The sequence below is a fragment of the Antechinus flavipes genome, chromosome 6 (assembly GCF_016432865.1).
Source record: "Antechinus flavipes isolate AdamAnt ecotype Samford, QLD, Australia chromosome 6, AdamAnt_v2, whole genome shotgun sequence".
NCBI classification, from domain to species: Eukaryota; Metazoa; Chordata; class Mammalia; order Dasyuromorphia; family Dasyuridae; genus Antechinus; species Antechinus flavipes.
This window is the reverse complement of record NC_067403.1, coordinates 262226735-262247404: the sequence shown is the minus strand read 5'-3', so window position 1 is coordinate 262247404 and position 20670 is coordinate 262226735. Positions and strand designations below refer to the sequence as shown.

At 61.1% G+C, this 20670-nt stretch overlaps 1 protein-coding gene across 1 annotated transcript; it reads left to right on the top strand.

Moving 5' to 3' along the window:
• Positions 1-1873: 1873 nt before the first annotated feature.
• Positions 1874-20668, top strand: TSPAN32 (tetraspanin 32). The gene is made up of 8 exons (XM_051964437.1): positions 1874-2113; positions 3000-3114; positions 3387-3484; positions 13125-13199; positions 19017-19118; positions 19384-19467; positions 20074-20157; positions 20572-20668. Exons 1-8 carry the CDS (start codon positions 2048-2050, stop codon positions 20665-20667), a joined length of 720 nt encoding a protein of 239 aa, XP_051820397.1. The 5' UTR covers positions 1874-2047; the 3' UTR covers position 20668.
• The last annotated feature ends 2 nt before the right edge of the window (positions 20669-20670 follow it).

Sequence of the window (20670 nt, the reverse complement as noted above, 5' to 3'; positions counted from 1 at the left end):
CTGAAAAGGGATGGGGGGCTGCGGGAGAAGGGGGCTGCATATTAATGTGCGGCAGGAGCACAATGAGGCCTTGTGCTGGACAGAGAATGGAGGGCTCGGGCGGCCCGGGGGTGGGGGAGGAGCTGGGACAGTTCCCTTTTATCTGGTGGAGGAGGAGGAGGGGAAGGGGAGCACTGTCCTGGCCGGGCCAGCTGATTTACCCAGGTCAGCCTTGGAGGGAGAAGGATTCTAAACCCTGACCCTACTGCGCCCCCCCGCCGGGGCTTAGGGTGAAATGGGGCTCAGAGGAGGAGGGAGAGCACGAGGGGGAGGGGGAGAGAGTAGTGGCTGAATGGCCCTCATCCCCAAGGCTTCTGACTCAGTGGCCACTGGGCTTGGGGGGATCTCGGGAGCCTCCAGCAGTGGCCGTCGGCTGTGGGGGGAACTTGGAAAGGGCTTGAGCCCCTCGGGATTCGTTGGACTCTGGAGCTGTAGGAAGGCTGGGCTTCCTGAGGGTGGGATGGCAGTGGGAGGGCAGAGTTCTGTGCCGTCCCCCACCTGCTCCCCCACCTTGTCACAGGCCTTTGGTCTCCCCCAATCTCTTTGGCCTGAACCTGGTAAAATGGACCTTGGGCCAGCGCCGCAGGTTAGCCCCAGCCCGGACCCCCGCCGGCCGCAGGTTAGCCCCCACCACCCTCCTCCTCGGCCAGTCTGTGGGGAGCCCCCAGCCCGGGGGCAGAGCCGGGAGGGAGGACTGCAGATCCAGCCGCCTGGCGAGACCCTCACTCCCGCCCCCTGACGGGGCTGTCCCGGAGCCGGTACGGGGGGCGCGCCTCAAGGAGGCCGCGGTGCTGGGGGGCTCTTCGTTGTAACCGAGCTGGGAACAAAGCCCTCGGCGGGAGCCGCTGCTCCCATTCTGCTTTGGGGCTGGGACGGGCCACAGACGCCCCTAGGAAAGGGGGGAGGGCGGGGCTTGCTGCTGCCCCCAGCATTTGGGTAAACCGGGGAAGAGGGCCGGGCGCGGCCTCAGTGTGAGCCCCTGGGTGGGCGGATGGCGAACTTGGGGAGAAGAGAAAAGACCCCAAGCGGCTTCAGTGGGAAATGAAAAGGTCGCCCGGGGGAGGGGGAGGGGGGGCAGCTTGGCAGGTTCTGTAAAAAATTCAGACTTTCCCACAGCGAGCCTTCCAGCCCCCACTGCTGCCCGCAGACGGAGGAGACAAGGGCTGGGGCCCCATCTTCCAGCCGAGCCGCTGAGGCAGACTGGGCATGGGACCTGCCCAGGGTCATAGCGCATCGGTGAACTCGGGGTCCGGGACCACCCAGCGCACTGGGCGGTACCTTCCTCCTGTGGTGCGGGACATCGAAGCGGGAGTCACTGGGGGCACGGGGATAAGTCACTCAAAAAACTGAGCCCCAACTCCTGTGTCTAAGCCTGCAGGGCTCTGTGTGTGTGTGTGTGTGTGTGTGTGTGTGTGTGTGTGTGTGTGTGTGTGTGTCTCTATCTCTCTGTCTCTGTCTCTGTCTCTCTCCTGTCTCTCTCCTCTCTGTCTCTGTCTCTCTCCTCTCTCTGTCTCTGTCTGTCTCTGTCTCTCTCCTCTCTCTGTCTCTGTCTCTGTCTTTCTCTGTCTCTCTGTCTCTGTCTCTCTCTTGTCTCTGTCTGTCTGTCTCTGTCTGTCTCTGTCTCTCTGTCTCTGTCTCTCTCCTCTCTCTGTCTGTCTCTGTCTCTGTCTGTCTCTGTCTCTGTCTTTCCCAAATAGTGGGAGCTGAGAGGGGGAGGGGTCACTGCCCAGAGACCCCCCGACCCCCTTCTGAGGGCCCAGGCCGTGTTCCGAGGCACTGGGGAGCCCCCTTGTTACCTTGGCTCACTGTTGCCAGCAGGGAGAGGAGCTGAAGTCTCTGCGGAGGCACTTTCCGGCCCGGGAGCCCCCCCCCTCCCCCCCGCGCACTGACTACATCTCCCACCGTGCCCTGCGGCGGCCCAGGACGTTGTGGTCGCGGGTCCGGCTCTGCTGGAAACCACAGCCGGGGCTCGGCCGGCGGCCACTGGAGTCCGGAGAGGGCGGCTGCCATGGGCCCCCGGCGCCGGGTCCGCTTCGCCAAGTGCCAGCTCCTGGCCACCTGCTTCTTCATCCTGGTAACTTCCGGGGCTTGGGTTGGGGGCCAAGGGTGGGCCGGGCGCGGGGGCCGGGGGGTCCGAGCTGGGGGGGCTGAGCCTGGGCCAGCCAAGGCTCCTGAAGTCAGGGCCGGAGCCGGGGAGGCCTCGGCCTTATCAGGGCCACCAGAGACCCAGTTATCAGCGGCTGCCGGGCTGGCCCCGGAGGCAGGAAGGAGCTGACACCGAGGCTGAGGCCGGGGCCGGGGGCCGGGACAGGGGCTGGGGGCCGAGGCCGGGGAGAGACAACCCAGAGATGGACTAGCCCCAGGCGCCCCGGCCAGAGCCAGGGATCTGCCCTAAATGGGCCTGAGCCTGGCGGGCTTAGTTTGGGGCAGTCTGGCCCACCTCCCCCAAGGACCTGGAGGCCTGAGCCCCGGCGTGGGGAGGGGGCTGGCTGCTCCTTCCTGGGCCCCTCCCCCCTCCCCTGCCTTCCCTTGGGCCAGCGGGTCGTTTACTGACCCCCCTCCTCATGCTCCCTACTGTGAGGGCCCAGACACCCCCTGATTTCCCCGGGGACCCCGGGCCTGAGCTGGCTCTGAGCAGCAGCCGGGCCCCAGATCGGCCTTGGCCGTGGCACAGTTGTACGGAGGAAACGCCTCCTGGGGGCAGGAAGACCCGGGTTCTAGTCCGGACGTTTCTAGGGATGAGCCCCCCCCCTTGTGGTTTTGGGTTTGGGCTAACTTGGCTTTCCCAGCTATTCCGGGGCCCCCCGCACCTGCATCTTGCCCCCTGAGCCCCGGTTCTGGGTCCCTGCTCCCCAGCCCCCCACCCCCAGCTCCCCCAGAGCGCCCCCTCCCCCCGAGCACCCACCCCTTCCCCCCAGGCCCCCCCAGCTCCCTCTCTCTCTCTCGTGGCCTCCCTGCAGCTGCTGAGCCTCAGCATGGGCGCCCTGACCGCCCTGGGCCGGTTTGGGAACCGCTTTGTCGTCCTGCTCGCCGCCTCCCCGGAGAACGGCCCGTCCGGGCCCTTGCACCACTTGGGTGAGTCCCCCTGGGGCCTGCCCAGCCTCGGTTCCGTACCGTGCAGTGGGACAGGGACGGTGCCTCGGGGCCTTCTGGGGGCCGGAAAGGGGAGCAAAGGTGGGAGCTGGAGCTGGAGCGGCTGAAGCTGAGCTGGGGCTGCCAAGGGGCCGGGGGAGATCTCTGTCCCCCAGGAGCCCTTCCCCTGACGGGACCCCCGGAGTTTCCCCTGCGCCCCCCCCCCCCGGGAGTTTTGACCTTCGCCCCCAGCCCTGACCCCCTCCCTCCCACAGCTTTCTCCCTGGGCATCTTCCTGACCTCGCTGCTGACCCTCGGGGTGGTTCTGAGCATCCTGGCCGTGGTTCGAGAAGCCAAGGGCCTCATGGCCGGGGTGAGTAGCCAGGGATTGGGTCCCTCCCCCGTGAGCAGCCAGGAAGCAGCCGGACCGAGACGGGCCCTGGACGGGGAGAGAGGAGCCCGAGCTGGAGGACCCGGCTCCGCCTTCCCTTCCCCCGCCTTGGTTTCCTCATCTTGAAAATGGGAATGACTGGCTCCCCCCCCCCCCCCCCGGCAGAAGTCCCAAACCCCCAGAACGGGGGGGGGGGCATTAGAGGCAGAAGGGAGCCAGGCTGCCCCCCCCCAGGCCAGAACCAGGCTGCCCCCTCCCCCCCTTCAGGGGCAGCAGCTGAGCTGGGGGCCTCCCTGGCAGTGTGAAAGTAGCGGGGGCTGGGATCTCTTCCCTGGATCTGCAACCACCTCCGGCTCCGCAGGTTCCCCGGCTGGGAAGTCCAGGCCCTGCTAGTTTCCCTTTTATGGCACCAGGGCCCCCTCCTTCCTCTCTGCCCCGGGCTGTCCCCCTCCTGATGGAGCCAGCCTGGCCTCTGCCGCCTCTGGAGTCCGGCCCCTTCCAAACCCGGCCTCGGCCCGTCCCTGTGCCCCTCGGCCCGGCACAAGCCCCGGCTGCTGCGGCTCACGCGCCCTCGGAGCTCCTGGAGCTTTTGCAGCCGCTCCTTCCTCCCGGCTGATCCCGAGCGGGGGCAGAGCAGCAGGGTCCCCCCCCCCCCCCCCCAAGGATGGCAAAGGATTTAGGGCAAGTCACACTTGTATCCTACTGACTGTTCTACTCTGGGGAGTGGAGAGGGGAGAGAGGGAAAGAGAGGAGGGAAAAAGAGGGAGGGAAGGCTGAAAGAGAAAGAAAAACAGAGACAGAGAGACACAGAGAGAGGAGAGAGACACAGAGACAGAGAGACAGAGAGACAGAGACAGAGAGAGACAGACAAGAAAGACAGGAGAGAGAGAGAGTCAAACAGACAGAGCTAGAGAGAAAGTGAGAAAGTGGAGGGGATGGAAGGGTCAAGTGGCATTTTTCAGGTTGGGGAAGACTGTTGGCCGGAGGGAAGGAGCCAGAGAGAGGACAAAGTGCTGAATGAGACCAGGCGGGAGGTGGGGAGGGATGGCACTTCCTTCATTAGGGGACGGCCCAGGCCTCCAGCTCCCTGCCTTAGCATTTTCACTTCTGCTCCTTCCTCCATGGGTATGAACCATCACTCAAACGCTTCTCGCCATGTTTTACTTCACAGCTGTGCCGCCCATTGGCCCTGACCTTCTTCCCGTCCCCTTTCACTGGTTAGTTTCCTTTTGATCAAGGACCACCCACCTAGAGCCACATCTAGGCCGGAGCCCCCTCCCACAGCTCCCCGATATTCGGGAGATCAGCTTGTTCTCTCTGCCCTGAATTCTCTTGCTCATCCAGTTTATTACCCATATCTTTTATAACATTAATTTGTTTTCTTTTTTCTTTTTCTCTTTTTGTTCCTGAGGCAATTGGGGTTAAGTGACTTGCCCAGGGTCAACAGCCAGGAAGTTTTAAGTGTCTGAGACTAGATTTGAACTCAGGTCCTCCTGACTTCACTGCACCACCTAGCTGCCCCCAACATTCATTTTTAATAAAATTTTGAGTTGTTTTTCCCTTCCTTCCCAAACACAGTAAGCAATTTGATATAGGTTATATATATATGCAGTCATAGAAAGCAAATTTCCACATGTGAAAAAAGAAAAGGAGCAAAAGGAAAAAGGCCATAAAAAGCAAAGAAAGTATAGGATAGTATGATTTTTTTTTTATTTTTATTTAATAATTACTTTATATTGACAGAATCCATGCCAGGGTAATTTTTTTTTTTTACAGCATTATCCCTTGCACTCGTTTCTGTTCCAATTTTTTTCCCCTCCCTCCCTCCACCCCCTCCCCTAGATGGCAAGCAATCCTTTATATGTTGGATATGTTGCAGTATAGGATAGTATGATTTAGACAATTTTTTCATGTGACTGTAACTAACCCGTTCATGTCCTTTGATCATTTGCCAGTTGGGGAATGAGTCCCGTTTCTAGAAAATCCTAGAAAATTAACTTAAAAATCTGTTGAAATAATGAACAGCTTTAACAAGGTTGCAGGATATAAAAAATGTAAAATCAACCCACAAAATTTGTAAATTTGACTCGGGTCTTTATATATTTGAGAGGGGGTACCTTTATCAGAGAAATGCTGTAAAAGATTTGCGGCTTTCATTCTGACCTTGGCTCCGTGGGTTTTGTTTGTACAAAAACGGTTTTAATACAATCAGAATTATCCGCTTTGTAAGGCTCTCTATCTCGTCTGGTCAAAAATGCTTCCTTTCTTCATAGAGCCGGTAGGGAAACTACTCCTCGTTCTCCTCATTTACTTATGGCACCATTTTTAATGTCTAAATCATGTACCCAGTTTGACCTGATAGTGATATATGTGGATGTTGGTCTAGACCCAGTTTCTGCCATAGTGTTTTCTAGTTTCCCCAGCAGTTTTGTGTCAAATAATGCATTCTTACCTCAGAAGGTGGGGTCTACCGGATCGATTAATTAACATGGTCATTGACGACTGTTTCTTGTGTCCCATGTCTTCCCACTGATCTAGCCTCTATTTTTTTAGCCAGTACCAGATGAAATAGAGTTTGAGATCCGGCCTAGCTGGGCCATCTTAATTCCAGTGATATTCTTGAACTTTTGCTCTTCCAGATGAATTTTGAAATTTTTTTCCTCGCTCGATAAAATCATTTTTGGTAGTTTGATTGGTACAACATCGACTGTGTAAAATAATTCAGGTAGAATTGTCATTTTATTACATTAACTTGGCTTAGTCACGAGCGATCAAGTTTTTCGGCTGTTTAGATCCGACTTTATTTTTGTGAAAAGTGTTTCGCGATTGTGTTCGTAGAATTCCTGGGTTTGTCTTGGCAGGTAGAATCCCAAGTATTTTATATCGTCTACTGTTACTTTAAATGGAATTTGTCTTTCTGTCTCTTGCGATGGAGCTTTGTGAATAATATATAGAAATGCTATGATTTTTGTGGGTTGATTTTGTATTTTTTATATCCTGCAACCTTGTTAAAACTGTTCATTATTTCAACAGATTTTTAAGTTAATTTTCTAGGATTTTCTAGGTATATCATCATATCTGAAATAAGTGATACTTTTGTTTCCACATCGCCTATTCTAATTCCTTCAATTTATTTTTCTACTCTTATGTTATAACTAACAGTTCTAGCACATTGTCGCATAATAGTGAGGATAATGGGCACCTTTGGTTCACCCCAAATCTCACTGGAAAGGCTTTTAACTTATCCCTATTACAGTTAATGCTTGCTAATGGCCCAATAAGTTGATAGGCTCTTTCTCTACTGTATCGACGTAAGAGTTTGGAGATTTAAAAAAAATTCCCCTAAGTACAACTTTGGCTGCATCCCATAAATTTTGATATGTTGACTCATTGTTGTCATTCCCTTTAATGAGAGTTTAAATCATTTCTATGATTTGACCCACTCATTCTTTAGAATTCGATTATTTCGCTTCCAATTAATTCTTAATCTAGCTTTCCATAGTTCTTAATTAAATGTAATTTTATTGCATCATGATCAGAAAAGGATGCGTTTAATATTTCTGCCTTTTTGATGATGATTGAGTTTTTATGCCATAATACACGGTCAATTTTTGTCATGTGCCATAGGAAAAAGAAGGTATATTCCTTGTTATTCCCATTCAGTTTTCTTCAGTGGCCTAGCATATCTAACTTTTACAAGTTTACATATCTAACTTCCTTCATGAGGATTTTGTGACTTGATCTATCTAGTTCTGAAAGGGGAAAGTCAAGTCCCCTCTTGAGTGTAGTTTTACTATTTTCTCCTGTAATTCATTTAATATCTTCTTTAGAAATTTGCATGCTATGCCACTTGGTGCATATATATATTTAGTGATGATATTACTTCATTGCCATGAACTTTTTTTAAACAAGATGTAGTTTTCTTTCTTGTCTCGTAATTAGATGTATTTTTGTTATTGTTTTGTCTGAGATCATGATCACTACCCCTGGTTTTTTTTTCTTTTTTTCTTCAGCTGAAACGTAAGATATTCTTTTTCAGCCTATTTTACCATTTCTTGTGTGTGTGTTTCTGTTTTAAATATGTTTCTTGTAAGCAATATAATGTAGGATTCTATTTTTTAATCCACTCTGCTACCCATGTCTGTTTTATGGACTAGTGCATCTCATTTGCATTTATAATTACCTTGTGTTTACCTTTATCTTATTTTCCCTTTGTTTATCCCACCTCGTTTTTCTTTTCTTTCTTTCCCTCCTCATCATATTTTACTTCTCAATCTGCCCTTCCTTCTATTTGCCCCCCCCCCTTTCTTATCCCTCTCTCCTTTTACTTTTCTGTAGGAAGAGAGAGATTTCGATACCCAACTCAGTGTGTATATTAATCCCTCTTTGGGTCAATTGCAATGAAAGCAAGGTTCACTTTTATTACTCTCTCATTTTATTTTCAGGATTTCCAATTTGATATTTAATTGGACGGGTGAATTTTGGTTTGTTTTTTTATGTTTTTAGTTGGGTGCCCAATTCATCGATATGTTCTTTCTTTCTTCTATTGCTATAAGAGATTAGAGACCAAGGGCCTATTGCAGGGAAACTTCCAGGGCTGTGAGGGGGCCTCGGGGCGGCCACTGCCCCAGGGCTGGATGCGTCCTTGCTGGCCACCGGCCGCTGGTCAGCTGAGTCTGGACCACACCGCCTGGCGACTGGGCTGGGCTGGGGCTCGGGGCCTCCTGCTGGGCTTTACCCAAGAGACACTTGTGCGTTATCTTGGGCTGGGAAATGGCTCCCCTCCCTCTTTTGCTGGGCTTTGTCCCCCTCCAGAACCTGTTTTGAAGATTGATTGAAAAGTGCTGGGGACAAGTGGGGAGAGCTCGGGCCACTTCCTGCTCCGGCTCCCATTGCCCGGGTCCTCCCCAAGGCTGCTCTTCTCTCCATATTCTTTGTGATTCTTTGAGGGGCCAGGTTGGCCAGGGCTGGCCGGGGGGCCGAGGGGCCGGGGCTACAGAGGGGCCAGGGCTGGCCAGGGGTGCTGAGGGGCAGGGTGCCGAGGGGCCGAGGGACAGGGGCTGGCCGGGGGCTGAGGGCCGGAGTGCGGGGGGGGGGGGGCGGAGCTGCAGAGGGGCCAAGGGGCCAGGGCTGGCCGGGGGGCCGAGGGGCCGGGGCTACAGAGGGACAGGGGCTGGCCAGGGGCTGAGGGCCAGGGGGCCGAGGGGCCGGAGCTGCAGAGGGGCCGAAGGGCCGGAGCTGGCTGCGCGCCACTCTCCGTCACTCCTTCTGTCCTCTTGGCTCCCCAATCAGACCATCCTTCCCTGGAGGATCACGGCCTAATTCCAGCTGGCAGAGGCCCTTGACCTCCTTCTATCCGTCCTTTTCATCCCCAGGCCTCCAAGGCAGGCCGACCATGTGCTTACTGTGGTCCAGGCCGGGGCTGAACTGGAGCAAGGGAGCTTCAGAGGCCTGAGACTGAGGCAAGCCCACCCAGAGTCCTCCCCAGAGTCCTCCCGGGTCCTACGAGAAGCCACTGAGGTCACTCTGGCTGGCTCCAGGCCTCCCTCAGGGATGAGCTTTCTCTAGCCAGTCCCATCCCCCACCTCCGAGGGAGAGAAATGGGGAGAGCAAGGACTTGAGTCCGAGGCCCGTCCAAGTTAGGAACTGGGAATATTTATCCTGGAAAAGTCTGGGGGGGGGGGGAGGACTCCTTGTAGCTGCGCCTCGGTGTCTGAAAGGGAATGGAGCTCAGTCCGAGCCCCCCCAAAAGGAGGCCCCAGAAGGGGCTCAGCAGGGGAGAAGGGAGACAGCACCGAGGGGGGGCGGGGAGAGATCTAAAATAGAAGGAAATCGGCCATAAGATATCTGGGGCGGGGGATGGGTGCGGGAGGGGGAGAAAGGGCCCCGGAAGCCAGGAGGACCGGGACAAAGAGGTGCCCCTGGAATTGGGCCTTAAAGGGGGGGGGATTCTGAGGGGCCGAGGGGAGCCGGACAGAGCCAAGGGCCCCGGGGAGACCCGGCCGGAAAGGGCGCCAAGGCCCAGAGCCACAGGGGGGCACGGGAGGGGCTGCCTGGGTGGGAGGGAGGATGTGAGAGCGGACGGACTGATGGTGGGTGGGGGGATGGAGGGGGGATGGGAAGTTGTCACTGAAAGGGACAGAGATCTGGCAGCTGCCCGGGGGAGAGGAGCGCGGGCCTGATGGCGGAAGCTGGGGCGCTCGGCGGGCCTGGGGCGCTCGGAGGCCGCGTGGGAGGGAGCTCGGGCCGCGCCGGGTCGGAGGCCTCGGGTCTGTCTGGGTGAAAGGCCCGACACGCAGTGGGGCCGAGTGACTCTCGGAATGCCGAGGCCCCCCTCAGAGAGGGGGTAATTAAAGGCACAGGAGCCGGTGAGATCACAGGGAGGAGGGGAAGGGGCCCCGGACCGCGCCTTGGGGAGCGCGCAGGCAGGAGGCTGGGGGGGGGGGGAGGGGGGGGCGCGCGTGTACGAGTGTGCGCGTGCATGTGTGCGCGCGCGCAGCAATGGGGGCTGCCGCTCGGGCGGTGACGCTCTGCAGGGGGAGCCCTCCTCTCGGGGCGGGGGAGGGAGGCTGGGTCCAGAAGCGGGGTGTCCCGAGCCGGACGCCTGGGGAAGAAAGGGCCAGGCCCGCGGGGAGTGGCAGAAGGGGACACTGAGGCGGGGGGCGGGGTTGCCGTGGGGCCGGCTCGGTGCAGCAGGAAGTGGGGCGGGGCGAGGGCGGGGCCGGCCCAATGGGCTGCGGTGAAGGATCGCTTCTTGAGGGAGGAGCTCCTGGCCCCGCACCGAGAGCTGCGGCTTCCTCCTTGGCCACGAGGGGGCGCGAAGCCCCTGACTGTAAAAGCCCCTGGGCCTGGCGGCCGGCCCGGAACGTTCCGACCCTGGAACAAGGGAAAAGCCTGGCTTTCCTGGCAGGCCCACGTGCTGCCCAGGGCCCGGGTTTCCAGGCGTCTGGTGCAGCCCTGGAGCAGCCGGGCCTGCTGGTAGCGCCCCCCACCCCCCCTCCCCACCCCCGCTTCCCCGTGCCCGGGGCGGGGCCGCCAGTCCCTCCCTCCCTCCAGGCCTTGGCTTGAGCTGGAGCCGCCTGGGGCATGGGGGGGAGGGGAGACTGGGCAGCTGGTCCGGTTTTAGGGCACTGCCCGCTGGGCACGAGGGAGGCTCAGACTGGGGGGGCTGGGAGAGCCCTGAAGCCACAGAGGGAAACTGAGTCCTCGAAGGGCCGGGCCGCTTGTCCTGGCCAAGTTCCCAGATTCCACTGCGGGAAGGGCTGCGTTCCCAGAATGCTCCGTGTCTCAGAGACACAAACACACACAGACAGTTCGGGCAAAAAAAAACAAGGACGAGCCCCCTCTTCCTCAGGCGGAGCGCTGCTTCCAGCAGGAGCCCGTGGAGGCTGGAGACGCTGTCCTCGTTTTACACATGAAGAAACAAAGGCCAGAGCAGGACTCGGGGGCAGCCCAGGGCCTGGGGAGTCCCCTCTGCTGGGCCACGGACTCGGGGGCGGCTGATCAAAGCAAGGGGGGGACAAGTCTGGGGCCGATGGCCGTGCTGTCCTCCCCGGGGCCGTGCTGTCCTCCCCGGGGCCGTGCTGTCCTCCCCGGGGCCGTGCTGTCCTCCCCGTGTCGTGCTGTCCTCCCCGTGTCGTGCTGTCCTCCCCGTGCCGGGCTGTCCTCCCCCGGGCCGTGCTGTCCTCCCCCGGGCCGTGCTGTCCTCCCCCGGGCCGTGCTGTCCTCCCCGGGGCCGTGCTGTCCTCCCCGGGGCCGTGCTGTCCTCCCCGGGCCGTGCTGTCCTCCCCGGGGCCCTGCTGTCCTCCCGGGGCCGCGCTGTCCTCCCGGGGCCCTGCTGTCCTCCCGGGGCCCTGCTGTCCTCCCGGGGCCCTGCTGTCCTCCCGGGGCCGCGCTGTCCTCCCGGGGCCGCGCTGTCCTCCCGGGGCCGCGCTGTCCTCCCGGGGCCGCGCTGTCCTCCCCGGGGCCGCGCTGTCCTCCCCGGGGCCGCGCTGTCCTCCCCATGCCCGTGCTGTCCTCCCCGGGGCCGTGCTGTCCTCCCCATGCCCGTGCTGTCCTCCCCGGGGCCGTGCTGTCCTCCCCATGCCCGTGCTGTCCTCCCCGGGGCCGTGCTGTCCTCCCCATGCCCGTGCTGTCCTCCCCGGGGCCGTGCTGTCCTCCCCATGCCCGTGCTGTCCTCCCCGGGGCCGTGCTGTCCTCCATTATTATACCTATTACCCCGATAACTCCAAGGGTCCTGGGGTCCCGCTCTGCCCCCCGGGGGCGTCCAGGGTCAGACAGCAGCCTCGGGCCCGGCGCTTCTCGGCCACCACAGCTCGCTTGTCGCCTCCTTGCCCGTCCCGGCCGCCCTCCATTGGCCGTCGCCGCTGGGGGCTCTTCCTGCCCGACCTCCCAAGGCTGCTCCTCTCCGGGGTCAGCTCCTCAGGAAGCGAAGGCCTTGGAGGGCGGAGGCCGCTTTGGTTCCAGTGGCTTGGCCCCCACCCGGGCCTGCAGTCCCGTGGCCCCCTGAGCCTTCTGGAGGGGAAGTGGGGGAAGGGAGGGGAGCTCGTGAGGGAAGGGGGGCAGATGCCCCCCGAGGGGGCCTGGCTGGGGGGGACCCGGGGGTCTGTCTTCCTCTCTGTGGGATTTTCCTTATGGAGAAGTCACGGTTGTGCTTGTGGAAGCACCTGGGGAGAGCCGGAGAAGCCGCGCCAGGTGGGAGGGAGCTAGCCCTTCCCTCCCTCCCATTTCCTCCTTTGGACGGGGCTAGAGAGACCGTGTGTGGGGCCCCCAAGTGGGTCCTCTGAGCCCAGGGGCCTCCGGCCTCCTCCGGCCCCGCCAGGAAAGCTATGGGAACAGAGCCCGAGCCAAGGGCTGCCGCTGGCACGTGTGTGCCCAGGAAGGGGGCCCGGCAGAGAGGAGGCCCTAGCGCCAGTCTACGGGGGTTGTTGGGCAGACCAGGGGACGAGGGCCTGGCAGAGGAAGGACTGCCCGCCCTGGGTCTTGCGGGCACAGCCGTGGGCTGCCAGGATGCCAGGCCCTCGGGCACCTTCTGGGTCTGACCCTCAGCTCTGCCCGGCCCCTGCCCGCTCTGTGCCCGGCTCTGGGACTCCCGGGGAGAGTGGGAGCAGCCGGGATCTGGCTCCAGCCCGATTTCCTGGCAGTGACCGGGGCCAGGAGCAGAACCTGCTCCTCGGCCTCTGAAGCCGGCTCGGCTTCTCCCCACGTGGCAGCCTTTGGCCCTCGGGGCCCGGCTCGGCCGGTTCTCTCCGTGGGGGGGCCTCGCTGCGCCCCTTCCCCACCGGGTGCCCTTTGGTGCCCGCTCCCGGGCAGGCCCCGGCCGGCTCCCCCTAGCCCGCTTTTCCACGTGGGAGCGCCGCCCCTCGGGCCTTCTCTGGCTGCGTTTCCTATTCCCCTCACCCAGCGTCTGCCCGGCAGCTTCCTTCCACCCGCTGAGCCGCAGCTTCCTTGTCCGCAGAGGGGTTTGGAGCCTCTTCCCTTTGCCCTGCAGCAGGAGCCTCGAGGGACGGGCATCCGCCGAACCCTCTCCCTCCCCCCCACAGGGACCCCCTTCCCCCGCTGCGGCTCCTCCACTTCCCTGGGTCCGGCTCCCAGGTGACCTCCTGCCTTTGCTGCTCCCCAGGGCTTCCTTTCCTTCACCTTGGTGTTCCTGGTGGCCGTGCAGGTGACCTTCTGGAGGTACCGGGAGCCCTCCCAGGTGAGTGGGACCAGCTCCGGGGGCTGGGGGGAAGCTGGCCGGAGCCGACTCGTAAATGTTTAATAACCAGCTCTCCGGCAGTGGGGGCACATGGCGGGACACTTGGCCCCGCTTTCTGCAATGCTGAGCTTTTCCCTTAAGTCTACACTTCCCACAAACTCCCTGGGCCCAGACTTGGAGCATTGGCTGGTTTTCAGGGGTTCCCACGGCCAGTGCTGGGGGCAAGGGGGCTCCACGAGGCGGGGCAGGGCCGGGAGGCTGGGAGGGAGGGTCGGCCTTCCTGGGGGCCGTGGGGGGCACAAAGGAGCGGCCGCTTTGGCCTCTGGTGGCGCTGGCCCAGAGGGCTCCGGCCCAGGCTTCCGGCCCGAGGGGTGGGCCCCAACCTCCGCCCGGCCCCCGAGGGGCAGGAATCGCATCCTGCGTTGGCTCCAGAGCCTTCCTGTAACTGGTGATGGGTGCGAGGGCGCCCAGCCAAGACTCTGCACCAGCCGACTCGGCTTCCTGCCGCCGACCTGGCAGCAGTGCCCGGGGAGGGCAGTGCCAGGCCTGGGGGGCGGGGAGCCCTCTGGGGCACTTCCCGCTGCCTGCGGGCATCTCTGTCTCCTCGGTGAGGAAGAGGGGCCCAGAAGGGTGAGAAAATAACAAGAGGAGGATGAAGGAGAGACAGCTGCCATGGGAGAGAGGGGGCAGGGAGGAGAGAGACCAAGAGACCCAGAGTCCCTGACTTCTCCAGCCTCGGGGAGAGAGACAGAGACACACAGAGAGAGACAGACAAAGACAGAGACAAAGAGAGACAGAGACAGAGTCAGGGAGAGACAGAGACACAGAGAGAGACAAAGAGAGACAGAGACACACAGAGAGAGACAGAGACAGACAAAGACAGAGACACAGAGAGAGACAAAGAGAGACAGAGAGACAGATAGAGATAGAGTCAGGGAGAGGAAAAGCCAGACTGACAGAGACAGAGGCAGAGAAAGGAGAGAGATGGACAGAGACACAGAGAAAAAGAGACAAACTTTACAGAGAGACAGAGACAGAGTCAGGGAGAGAGACTCCACCGGAACTGGAGCAGGGCATGTCCAATTCAAAAGTGAGGTGATGAGCAAAGGGGATAGACATGGGGGGGGGGGCACATCATGTACCATTGGAGACAAAAAGAGAGGGGGGCTGCCCTTGGAAGTGGAACAGAGACTCCCGGGCAGAAAAAGAGCACAGAGCCAAGCCGTGGCCCAGCCGTGAGGCACCACAATGGTCAGGGGCCAGAGAGGGACCGGGCAAAGGAACGGGGCTAATGGAAAGCCTCTCTGTCTCTCCCTTTATCTCTTTAGCACATTCTGTCTCTCCCTCCCTGCCCCCTTTCTCTGTCTCTCTCCCTGTCCTTCCCTGTGTCTCTCAGTCTGTCTCTGTCCCTCCCCTCTGTCTCTGTGTCTCGCTCTCTCTCTGTCTCTGTCTCGCTCTCTTTCTGTGTCTCTGTCTCTGTCCCTCTCAGTCTCTCTCTCTGTGTCTCTCAGTCTGTCTCTGTCTCTGTCTCTCTCTGTGTCTCTCAGTCTGTCTCTGTCTCTCTATCTCTGTCTTTGTCTCTCTGTCTCTCTCTGTGTCTCTGTCTCTGTCTCTGTCTCTCTCTCTGTGTCTCTCTCTGTGTCTCTGTCTCTGTCCCTCTCAGTCTCTCTCTCTGTGTCTCTCAGTCTGTCTCTGTCTCTCTCTCTCTCTGTGTCTCTCAGTCTGTCTCTGTCTCTCTGTCTCTCTCTGTGTCTCTGTCTCTGTCCCTCTCAGTCTCTCTCTCTGTGTCTCTCAGTCTGTCTCTGTCTCTGTCTCTGTCTCTCTGTCTCTCTGTCTCTCTCTGTGGCTGGAGAAGTCAGGGAGGCGGGGTCCGGGTACAGGAGGGGCAGAAGGATAGAAGGGCCGCTTGGTGGGTCACGTGCCCCAGATTCGGGCCCGGCCCAGGAATGTTGGGAGGCTCCCAAAGGCCCGGAGCGGGACCTCGGGGTCGGGAAGAGACCCAAGGGAGCAGGCACAGGCCCTTCCTGTGTGTGTGAAAGCACCGGGGGGGCGGGGGCAGACACGAGGCGGCCGGTCCGGGGTGATGGGAGCGCAGTCTGGACACCGAGGCAGGGCCGGCAAGCGTGACCAGCCGGGCTGGGAGGAGGGAGACCGGAGAAGGGGAGGACGCTGCTTGAGGCAGAGGAGCTGGGAGAGGGGAGGCGGAGCTCGCCAAGGAGAAGCCCCGCCCACAGAGGCAGGGGAGCCCTCCAGCCAAGGCTGCCCTTTGGGGCCCGGCAGACGGGGTCCCTGCTCCAGGACTGGGGGGGGGGGGCGGTGCCACAGCGGAAGAGGCGCCCCCTGTTCCCTCAGCGCCTGCTCTCAAAAGAGGGGATCCCCAAATGCCCGGCCAGCGCCCCTCCCCCCGCCCCCGCGAAGGGCCCCAGCCCGGTGCCCTAAAGGCCCTTGGGGGCTGGGCAGCGCCCTGGGGAGCCCGCGGAGGGAGCCGCTGCTGCGGGACAGAGGCAGCCGGGGCCCGCCCAAGGCGCCTGCGCAGTGAGAGTCTGAAGCTGGGCTCGAACCCCGTCTCTCCGGATGAAGGGACCCGCGGGATTGGGGGGGAGCCCCGGTGGGGCCAAGTAAACAAGTGAGGGCCGGAGCCCCCTCCGGATGCAGGCCCGGAAGCCCTGAGGCTGATGGGGGCGGGGCGCAGGAAATGCTGGGGGGGAGGGGCAGCAGCTTCCTGACACTCACCCTTCCCAAGATGCTTCCCTGCCAACCTCCCCTCCCCCACGGCGCCCTGGGGTGGGGGAGCGGGGTCTCCGTCCCTGCCCCCTCCCCAGCACGCACGGACAGATGCAGCAGCTTGCACACGTACTCGCACGTTTATAAATGCTCACGTCCAGACCTACACAGGTGTGCAAAACACGCCCAGTGCCCCGCCGGGGCTTGGGACTTATCCCGCAGCCTCTGGGGACTCGGTTTCCCGGTTTGTGCAAAGCGGGGCTTCTAAGGTACCCAACGCCCGGCACATAGTAGGCGCTTCATAAAGGTCTGCTGGTGGCTGGCGTGTGCGTGCGTGTGCGTGCGTGTGCGTGTGTATGTGTGCGCGTGTGCGTGTGTGTATGCGTGCGTGTGTGTGCGCGCCTGTGCGTGTGCGTGCGTGTGTGCCTGTGTGTGTGTGCGTGTGTGCGTGTGTGTGTGTGCGCCGGAGTGCAAGAAGGGCGGCTGAGCCTCGCCAGACTCCGCTGCTGCAGCGCGAGGGGGGCGAGGGAGGCTCTCCCGGCGCGGACGGGCTGTCCCACCCAGCCTCCTTTGGGATCGAGGGGCCCCGGGCCTGCAGAGCGAGGACCCCCTGGGGCGCAGGTTAGGGCCAAGCATTATGCTGGGCCTGGCGCGTGGGGAGCCGAAGGCAAGGGCCTCTGTCCGGGGGGAGCTCCGGTGCCAGGCCGAGGGAGGAAGGAGGCTCCGCTCCGTGGGGGCAGAACCTCGGCAAAGGCCCCCTTGGTCCCTCTGCCCCAGGCCTGCAAGCCCTGCGCCCCTCTCCCCTCGTTCCCCCCCCCCCCTCCCTTCAGCTGCAAGCCCGGCATGGCCTCCAGCCTCCACAAAGTCTCCCAGAAGCCTTTGCCCAAGAGCGGGAAAGGGCAGAGGGGCCACGAGGGCCCAGATGGGGAGATCAGACCCCCCCAGGGGGGTGAGCCACCCCGACACTCATAACATCGCCTCTGACTCGCCAGCAAACGGAGATGGAGGGGAGCCCGGGTCTGGGCCCTTCTGCAGGGCGGAGACTGTCTCAGTCATGAGCTCCCACCTCCCCAGGGCCGGGCACAGCGCCTGGCGCACAGTAGGGCCTTCGTCAGGCATGGAGCAGGCACAGCGACCTTCCACGGGCAGTGAGCCAGGCAGGGGGCGCTCGCCGTGCTGCCGGAGCCCCTTAGCCCCTTGCTCGGTGCAGGAAGGCAGCGGGGGTGCAGGAAGGCAGCGGGGGAGCTGAGGCCGGGAGGCTCTGCCCGGAGCGCTTCCAGAAGGAAGATCTCACCCCCAGCTTCTCCCTCCTCACGGTTGCCGGGTGGCCCACTGATTTCTCCCTGGCACGAGCGCTGCCTGGCTGCCCGCCCCAAGGGCTGGAATCAATAAGAAATCAGGGCAAAAATGGCCTCCCGGGCTCGGGAGAACAGAGGAGGAAGGGGGCTGCTGCACTGCCCTTTCCCGTTAGATCCGGGGCCCCTTTTCCTGGGACATTGCCCGTCCCCCATGAGCTGGGGCCACGGGGGGGTCTCGGACGCCACCAGCCCGGAGTCTCAGGGGCCGTGGGGGTGTCCTCAGGCCTCCCCCACTCAGCAGGACCTTCTGGGCCGCATGGCCACTCCCACCACTGGATGCTCATGCTGGCCGCCCGCGCCATCCCCTTTCATTAGTATGCTAGTCACTAAGCCCCTTTGTGCCTGGCACCGTGCCACGGCCTGAAGAGGAGCTGCAGACGCAAGTCCGTATACTACAAGCTAGGGAGGGAATCGGGGAGTGGGGAAAGAAAGGTGCTCGTCAGAGCCGACATTTATGCGGCCCCCACTGTGTGCCAGGCTCCGGGGCAGAGAAAACCAGGCGGAGTGCTCCGGGAAAAGAAAGGTGGTGCTCATCAGAGCCGACATTTATGCGGCCCCCACTGTGTGCCAGGAACTGGCCTAAGCACTTTACCGACATCTCATGTGACCCTCACAGTGATCTTGGGACTGAGATGCCAAAGAGGCACCACCTAGAGAGGTTAAGTCCCTTGGCCAGAGCCACGCAGTGGGCAAGTGTTTGGGCCAGATTTGAACTCGGGTCTTCTGACAAAAGCCCATGCTCTGTGCACTATGGCAGCACCCAAGTGCCTCAGGTCGCTGGCATCTGGAATCAGGGAGGGCTTCCCTGAGGAGGCAGCCCCCGAGCTGGGTCTCCGAGAATGAGAATTTTGTAGGCCGGAGGTGAAAGGAGGGTGGGCCAGACAAGGGGTGGGGGTGGGGACAGTGTGTGTGTGACTTATCCAGGCGAGGAGAGGGGACAGAGCCGGACGAGCTCTGGAAACGTCTCCCTCCGGGCTTCCAGTTTCCTCACGCTGTCGAGAGTGAAATTAGTGTCAACCGGGGCACAAGTTCTGAACGTGATCAGTTTCTTAGCAAAGCGCGAATTTGTCAAAAACGGGCTCATCCGAGACCGGGAAGGAGCCTCAGAGCCGGGAAACCAGGCAAAGTCAGAAGCATCATGGGGTGGGGGACAATGTGATTGACAGGCACTCGGGAAGGCCCCCTCCCTCCTCGTCCATAGAAATTCTAATTGAGGCAGAAGAATGACCTCTAATTGGTCAAGGACAGCCGGGGGTCTAGAAATAACAGGTTGATTTGGTTTTTAAATTAGTGATTTAGAGGGAGGGGGAACTTTGACAATTCAGAGAGGGAAATAAAGCTCCCAACTGGATGAAATGGGGGGGGGGGCGGGGGTTGTACAAAATGGGGGAGAGGCAGAATGGAATGAATTGCAAAACAGCATCGGATCTCGACTTCTTGATAAAATGTGATCGTTGTTTCGGATCTTCGGCCGGTGGTCGAGGTGCTTATAATGCTGGTGACGGGCATGATGGGCATGGGGCCGGTGAGATGCTGCTGTGGAGCACTGGGGGCAGACGAGGCTCTTGGTGGGCAGGGGGATGATGGGAAGGAGCCATTGTGGAGCACTGGGGGCAGACGAGGCTCTTGGTGGTGAACGGGTAATGGCGAGAAGTCTTGGGAAGAGAAGGCGGGGAGAGAGCAGGGCCCAAGGGGCTCCATGCTCACGGCCTTCCTGGCGGGGTCTCGTTCTCAGGTGGAGAACACCATGCTTGACACCTACGACCTGGCTTACGAACAGGCAACTCGGAATGTCTCGGACATCTGGTGGCAGAAGCTGGCGGCCATCCACGACACGGTGAGCCCCGGCCCCGAGGGCTCTGGGACAACAGAAAGCGAACTTTCCTCAAGTGAGAGTGTCAGCAAGGCTTGGTCCGCTTCTGAGGCCCAGGGGAGCCTCCAGGCCCCCCCCTGAAATGAGGAGCTCCTGATGCTGGGGGAGGAGAGTTGCAGCATCCTCCTAGGCCCGGATGAGCCTCCGGTGGATGGTGGGGGGCGGCCGCAGGCTCCTCCCAGAGGCTCCTCCCGGACCTGCCCTCACGGGGTCTCGGGGCCGTTTTCAGTTTGGCTGCTGTGGAAAGAGCTCCCCTCTGAGCTGGCTGGGACAGGAGGAGAAGGACCTGTGCAAGGCAGTGCGGCAGAGAGCGGTAGGAGAGGGCCGAGGGTGCGGAGGGGCAGGTCTGGGCCCGGCAGCCCCAGGGAGGGCGACTGAGGCTCCCCTGGGGGCCGGGCAGTGAGTAAGCCAGATCTCTTGACCATGGGCCTCAGCTGGCAGGGCCGGGCAGCCCCCGGGCCCAGGGGCCCAGAATCCCAGAGCTGGAAGTGCCTCGGACTCCAGCCGCTCCAGCCTACGCTGCCACAGGGCCCTCGCCTCTGCCGGGGTCCCTGCCTCCTCGGAGGGGCGGCCTCCGCCTGCCCGTGCCCACTTCCACGGGGGTCACTGTCAGCGGGGAACTTGTCCCCTCCTGGCCCTTCCCCCTCCCCTCCCCCGGGCTGCCGCCCCCTCCCCCTCTGGCCCCGTTTCCCGTCCCGGCTGCCCCTCCCCATCCCTCCTCTGCCCTGCGTGATGAGCTAATGCCCAGTCGGTGCCTGGCACACCGCGGCCCCATGGGGGAGCCTCCCCCTCGCCAGGCTCTGGAGCAGCCCCAGGGGCTCTCAGGCAGCTGCGGGGCCCAGCGTGGGGGAGGGGGCGGGGCCCTGGGGGTGGGCAGGGGGCCGGTCGGCCTCAGCTCAGCCTCCATGGGGCCTTCCAGGGCTGCCTCCAGGAGATCAGCCGCTTTGTGAGGGAGCACCTGAGCTTGGTCAGCCTCCTGTTCGCCGTCACCCTGGCCTTCATGGTACCCGCTCAGCCCCTGCGCTATCCCTCAGCCTAGGGAAGGGTTGGGTGGGCTGGGGACGGCCTGTCTTCCCTCTGACCGCGAACAAGACCCCGCCCCCCTCCCGGCCGGGCTGGGACCCTCCGAACCAAGGAGAGCTGCAAAGTCCCAGAAGGAACCGCGTGGGGCTTCGGGAGCTCCATCGGATCCAAGGGCTGCGTGTTACAGATGGGGAGACTGAGGCCCCGGGGGGGCGGGGGACGGTAACTGAGAGGGGGGAGGGATCTCCTTTAGAGGGTCCTGCCCAAGGAAGATCCCACATAGGGAGCAGCGGAGGTCCCGGGCACTGCCCCTGCCCCCTCTGAAGTAGTCTGGCCTCAGAGCAGGGCCACGCCCCAGCAGGGCCAGCCCTAACTCTCCCTCTGCCTCCTTCAGGTTTACGGGATGTTCCTCACTTCCTTCCTCTGGCTGACCATCCATTACGGCAGGAATCTGGACCGCAAGGGCCAGTACACACTGACGGCCCGCTAGGGC

Coding starts and splice junctions, on each gene's coding strand:
- TSPAN32 (XM_051964437.1), top strand. CDS start 2,048: ATGGGCCCCCGGCGCCGGGTCCGCTTCGCCAAGTGCCAGCTCCTGGCC. Junction 19,119..19,383: donor TGGCGGCCATCCACGACACG/GTGAGCCCCGGC, acceptor GGCCGTTTTCAG/TTTGGCTGCTGTGGAAAGAG. Junction 19,468..20,073: donor AGGCAGTGCGGCAGAGAGCG/GTAGGAGAGGGC, acceptor GGGGCCTTCCAG/GGCTGCCTCCAGGAGATCAG.